This window comes from Centruroides vittatus, unplaced genomic scaffold (assembly GCF_030686945.1).
Source record: "Centruroides vittatus isolate TY-2023 unplaced genomic scaffold, ASM3068694v2 contig_474, whole genome shotgun sequence".
Lineage (NCBI taxonomy): Eukaryota > Metazoa > Arthropoda > Arachnida > Scorpiones > Buthidae > Centruroides > Centruroides vittatus.
In genome coordinates this window covers 2,114,045-2,120,764 of record NW_027122266.1, presented here as the reverse complement: position 1 = coordinate 2,120,764, position 6,720 = coordinate 2,114,045, and the positions used below count along the sequence as shown (strand labels likewise).

Genomic DNA, 6,720 nt, shown 5'->3' with positions numbered 1-6,720 from the left:
TAAAGTTATTTTACAATTTATTACGTTAAAAAATGTACTTTTTAAGGATTTATAATTTTATTATTAAATTTTGTAATTTTAGTATTAATTTAAAATAAATGGCATTTATTAGATTGAATATTTAAATTTGAAATACGTCATTTTCGAGATTCGTTCGAATAATTTTAAGAATCGCAAAGAAATTGCAAAGTTTCTCATTAAAGCAATGTCTATTTTTGTAGAAAAAGAGGATTTTTTAAATTTTGAGAAACCTTATAGAGAATTAATGAGGATTTTACAAGAGGACGATGAAGAAAACATTAAAGCCAAATTGAAACAGATCACTAAGAAGGAATCATTGGAAGAAATTGAAAGTTTGAGGATTCGGATTAATTCGGAAGATAGCATAGTAAGACGTGGGAGTCGATGGTTACCATTTTTGAAAATTCTCAATCTCACTGGAAGTAAATTAGACACTCTAAGAAAATTAGGAACGGATCTTAAAGCTTTAGAAATCCTGATAATAAATGATTGCGGCCTAAATGATCTGGACGGTATAGAAAATCTTTGCAACTTAAAAACAATACAAGCGACTGATAATAATATCACAGATATATTTAATTGCATATTTCTGGATGAATTGCAATCTTTAGATCTTCAGAATAATGCAATAAGTAAAATAGAAGACATCGAATGCTTAACTTTATGCAATAATTTGAAGTCTCTTAATCTGTTGGATAACCCAATCTGTAAAATTTTGCAGTCTTTAAGAGAAGACGACGAGATTCACAAATCGATCGCACGACAGTTGTTACCAAAACTACAATACATTGAAAAGTTATCTTTAAGTAGTTTGCTGCTTTCCCAGACATCTAATATTAAAAGTAATATCGAAAATATTTAAGAACAGCAATGATACAAATTTCTGTAATAAAGGAAAAATATAAATATTCAGTTATGTTAACTTCAGTAATTCAAAGTTTTAAATATTGTAGTACTATAATTTAAAAAATGTTTTTATTTAAAATAATTTTAATCAAATAATTAGTTTTATTTCATTCGTTTTATAAACGTCTATAATACGCTAATTAGTAAAGATTATATTCTTGCATTTCAAAAACTGGCTATTCTTATTTCATATTTAATATATATAAATTTAACGAATAAAACTTTAAATAAAAGTTTTTTTTTTATTTTTATTTTTGACTTTCGCTTTGTGGGCACTAAGACAGCATTTTAATCATACCCATCGCGGGTTCGTCCAGGCCCATAATGGGAGAAACCGGGATGAGGACGGGACCAAATATATATAGGACAGACCACTGGGATATTTCGAATCTCGGATTAGATATGCACTGTTTAAAAATTGCTTTTTTTAGTTATTTAGTTATTTTTGAAATGCCAGTTTAATTGTTGTTTGCCTCAGTGTCAATGATAAAAAAACATTCAGATTAGAAATTTTATAAATTTCCGGATGATTCAATAAGAAAAAATATGGAAGTAAAGATAAAACCTAGAAATAAAATCAGTGGATACGCTCGAATCTGTAGCAGGCAAAATTATAAGGACAGTTAATTTTGATTAGTTTAGAGTAATAATACTACAAATGTAAATATTAGCCTAATGAACAATGGAATGGAAGGTTATTACATCACACGTGGTATTATAACAGTCAATCATTTTAAACATTTGAAATCTTATCAGTTTACGTTTTAAACAGTAATAACACAATACCAAGAAATAGTGAACTTTCAGAGGCTAAAGTTCGAAATAAGTATGAATTACGAGGTGCTGGAAAGTTTCAGAGAAATAGCTATATTAATTAATCATTCTAAAACTGCTGTGGCCAATGTATAGAGCTATAGCCAAATCAAGAAAAGTATGGAAAATGGAGAGAAGTGGACGTAAGAAAAAATTAACTGACAGAGATAAACAAAAGGTTTTCTCCCTTGCAAAACAACAAGGAAATTAATAGCTATCTATTAGATAGGTAGCTGCTAATTTAGCAGTCTGTGTCCCATCAGACGACATGATGTGTTCGTGAGAATAATAACATAAAATACTGAAAAATGAAAGTGATACCTAATTTGAAACCTGTTCAACAGTGTAAGCACGCCGATTAGAGGGGGTAATTTTACTCCCTCGTCAGGATGTCCAAGAGCCCTCGCGTGGATGTCGAAGGTGGAGGCAGAAATTTTAAGTGTTTCACAAAGAAATCGTTTATTTTTCATTCGAAGTTTATGCTTACTTATATATATATATATGTTTGTCCATAACATATATATATATATATATATATATATGTGTGTTATGGACAAAGTGATTAATACGGGCATTATGAATAATGACCAACAAAATCGGGCATTGTAATAAATTTCAATAATTTATCAAATTGACCGGTCATTATAAATACTGCTATCACTTAGTCGGGCAAAGTGATAATAATACGTCGAGGAGTGATCATTCGACATACGCTAGCCAATCAGAACTTACATCTTAGTCGCGCATGCGTATTGCATTTAGTACCGAATTTTAAATTTATGTGACCAGTAGTTAATCTTTTTTCTTTGACAAAAGTAACGATCATGGAGGAATCATTAAGTGACACGAACAACTGATTAAACGAGTTAATAGCAGAAAAAAGTGAAAGCAATTAAATTTTTACAAAATCAGCGTATTTGTTAATGATAGAAAAAGTGAGAGTCAAAAATGGAAGTTACTTCTAACTTACCGGAAGAATATCAGTTAATAGTACTTTGAAATAATTCACAAAAAATAAATATTTATAAATGAAATAAGTGGAGTTTTTTTAAATCAAATTTAAAATTTGGTACTAAACACGATACACACACGCGACTGAGCACCGATTGGCTAGCGTATGTCGGATGATCACTCCTCAACTTATTATTATCACTTTGCCCGACTAGGTGGTAGCAATATTCATAATGACCGGTCAATTTGATAAATGAGTCAATATTTATCACACTGCGCGCCCTTTTTGGTCATTATTCATAATGCCCGATTAATCACTTTGTCCATAACATATGTATATTTGATAAAGTCCAGGATTTTCAATGTTCTGTCGGTGGAGTTGTTCCTGGAAGTCTCTTGGATCATGATGGGGAAGTCCCGTGGCAGCGGCGAGTTAGAGTCCGGAGTATTGAAGTTGCGCACAGAATAACAGTAAGCTGGACACCTCTTGGTGATGGCACGGAGAGAAGGTTGTGAATGAGGAGAAACGCACTCCTGTCTTTGAACTATGGAGTTTTTATAAGATTTTCATTTTTGATTCGTTTTCCTATTAGTCGGATCTCCCTTTTCTCGCTTTTCTAATGGTCTCTCACCTGTTTCCAGGTGGAATTCGAGACCAGTTCGGGTCTCAGGAAAGGTTTGCCCGGGATGGTTTATCCGACACCATCCGTTCGACTCTGATCGCGATTTACCGATGACTAAAACACCTGCGCTCATATTTTAGCTCATAATTTCCTTTTTTTTATTTCTTTGGTTCTATGATTCATCTCCTTTTCTATATTTTATTGAGCGACGATCAGCGTATATGAGCGACGATGTCTATACGATGATGACGATACTCGACACTTATATTATTTGTTCCCTCGTTGTTTTATAATTTATTAAAATATACTTTTATTTTTAAATACGAACGATTTCCGAGGTCTCACACAAGCAACAAAGACTTCAATAGGCTAAATCCGTCACGAGCTGGACCAAGGAGTGTGAAAAAATTGTGTTTTCGGATGAAAAAAGTAGAATTTAGACGTACCAGATGGTTATGGATATTAGGCCGCGACTCCACTAGCCGTAAAAGGGCCGTAAAACCCCTCACCGTAAAAGCTTTTAATCACGTGATCATGATATTTTACGACCTGCTCAGGCGTAAAATATCATGGTCACGTGATTAAAAGCTTTTACGGTGAGGGGTTTTACGGCCCTTTTACGGCTAGTGGAGTCGCGGCCTTATTGGCATGATGTGGAAAGAAAAACCAAAGTTAATGAAAAGTCAGTTAGGAAGTGGCAGTGTAATGGTTTGAGATGTTTTTGGATTCAATGGGAAAACTGATACTAAAATCAACTAAGATCCGGTTTATTAATGAAAACATTTAAAAAATGTATTAGACTGGCCTTTAGAAGTCAAACAGAAAATTTATGGAACATAATAACAAAAATAGTTTATGGTCAAAACAAGCATTATCATCAAGTAAACCAATTAAAATTACCAATTATGGATGCTTGAGAGAAAATATTGAAGAGAAATAATTGTAAAAATTGAGTAAAACTATGTCTGATAGAATGTTTCATGTTATTCAAATAAAAGGAAGTCCAACTAAATATTATAAATGATATGAATTTTGCCAAAAATATGATGTCCTTATAATTATGTTACATTTAAAAATGCAGTTTGTTTGTTTATTAATTTATGATAACGCAACACTTGGACGATATGCCTAGGGGAATGCCTTAAAGGAGGTCTTTTTTAAGGGTAACTGGCCCCTATCCAGGCATTACAGACGTGGAGAAAACCCGTAAAATTTCATCTGGCTATTCCCTCCTGGCGAAGCGCGAACCCTCAATGTTCAGGAAACAGAACCGCTTGGCCACTGGTGGGCCAAAAATACAGTTAATTTCAAAAACAGTTTAAGATTATTTTAATTATCACCAAACATTAACGACAATAATTTTTAACATTGTTTTATATTTATTATTATGTACCTAAAATTTCGAAAGTATATTACAAATTGAAGTTGATTAATTAAAGTTAAATTGTTGTCCTCATAATTCTGTTACAAGATCGAAAAGGAAAGCCATCAACTGTAAAAGTGTCAATTTATACTTATTATTTTAAGCTTTCTAAAAGTTGTTTCTTTGTCTCTGTTCTCTTGTCCCCTAATTCGTTTAATTTCTTTCGTAATTCAGCAACTATTACATTCTTTAAGTCCATGTTTTTATAAGTAGATTAAAACTTCCCGTTCAGTTTCCACTGTTGATTTACTACCGGAAGTTAAGTATACACCAAGTTGAACTAGCGCTGCAAATGATGAGATTTAAACCGTGCATGCCCATTAGTAGTGACTTGTCCCTTTACATCATACTTTTCCTTTAACAACAGAGTCGTGCCGTTCATCTATTAACTGCTTTCAGGGGAGATTTGAATTGAAATAACGTGACTTTCGGTTTGCATCGGTTAATATAATACTTAAATTATGGGCCCACGAGTAAAGAGGACCTGATCAGGCCCTGAGCATTTTTAATACCTAATAGTATAAGTATGAGAAATTTTTTAATTATATAAGAAAAATATTTTGTATTTGTTGTGACCAGGAATACCGTAATTTTAAATTGTTTTGACCTGAAATTTTAAATAAACGTATAAATTACTATTTATTTTAGACAGTTTTTACAGTTTATTTTTTCGATTACTCTCGATAATTTAAACTCTATTTCAAAACCCTGCTGTTTTGAAGAAAAGTGATCTAATTGAAATTAGCCAATAGTATAACGAAAAAGAATATATTGACCAATGGCAATCATTTACACGGTTAACAAAAATAATAGATTTAAAATTTTCATTTCATGAACTTAGGACGTATATTTATAGTATTTATCCATTAATTCAATTACTTAATCAAAAAATGCTAGCAACCAGTTGTATAACTTTCCCGGCTTTTGTGAGATTTTATTTTTAAAAAACTCTTATATTATTAGTCAAAATAAATAAATAAAATTGTGGCGCCATCTGTTATAGGATTTTGTTATAAAAATTTTATAAATTTTTTAATTAAAATGGCAAAAGGCATAATTTCGAGAGTAGGAATGAGTTCTATAAACAATTGTGAATGTTAATAACGAATAAAATCTTCATTAAATCCTATCTTTTCTACTATTATGACGCCTCTTTATCTCCTCTTGCCCTCAACCTCTAACCACTAAAATTTAACAGCATGCACGGAATTTTTTGCTGTTGTTTTGACGTTTTTGGATTACGAGGTCTCAAAGTGTAGAGATTTGCAAAAACCAGTAACAACTAATAATTTTTATTTTGTTTATAAAACTTTTTCTAGATAACTTGGCTGTTATATAGATTACTCCCTGTGGAATTTCGGGACCGTGAGTGTATATCTGAACTCAGGGGACCGAGACGAGTTCAACGGTACCCTAGTTTCGGACTGGAGACAAAAAATAAAAAAGTTATCATATTTACGATTTCTTGCCTTTCACAATGCATTCTACGCCATTTTAGAATTTTCCCACTAGGTGGCGTTCGGCTGTTCGTGCTCTCCACGGATTCTGCCCGGTATTTAACGTCACTAGTTATTAGTGAGGCTGAGGCCGAAGTTTTAAACGCGAAAACGTGTACGTCGGAAGTTCAGCGCCTCTTTCCTGTAAGCCTAGGAGTTTGACAACGGTGTTTGGAAAGTCAGTGGAATCATGCTCGACATTCCAAAGGCCATTGCCAAACTTCTAGGCTTACAAGAAAGCGGCGCTGAACGTCTGACGTACACTTTTTTGCGTTTAAAACTTCGGCCTCAACCTCGCTATTGATTCACAGTAGTTCTTGAACAAAAGAAAAAAAGGAAACGTATACTGAAATACAAGCAGCGCCACCTAGCGGAAAACTAACTCTAAAATGGCGTAGAATGCATTGTGAAAGGCAGGAAATCGTAAATATGATAACTTTCTTATTTTTCGTTTCCAGTCCAAAAGTAGGGTATCGTTGAACTCGTC

General features: G+C 32.8%; 1 protein-coding gene across 1 annotated transcript; it reads left to right on the top strand.

Moving 5' to 3' along the window:
• The first annotated feature begins 205 nt into the window (after window positions 1-205).
• LOC136977730 (leucine-rich repeat-containing protein 56) lies at window positions 206-883 on the top strand. The gene has a single exon (XM_067273280.1). It carries the CDS (start codon window positions 206-208, stop codon window positions 881-883), a length of 678 nt encoding a protein of 225 aa, XP_067129381.1.
• Window positions 884-6,720: the final 5,837 nt, after the last annotated feature.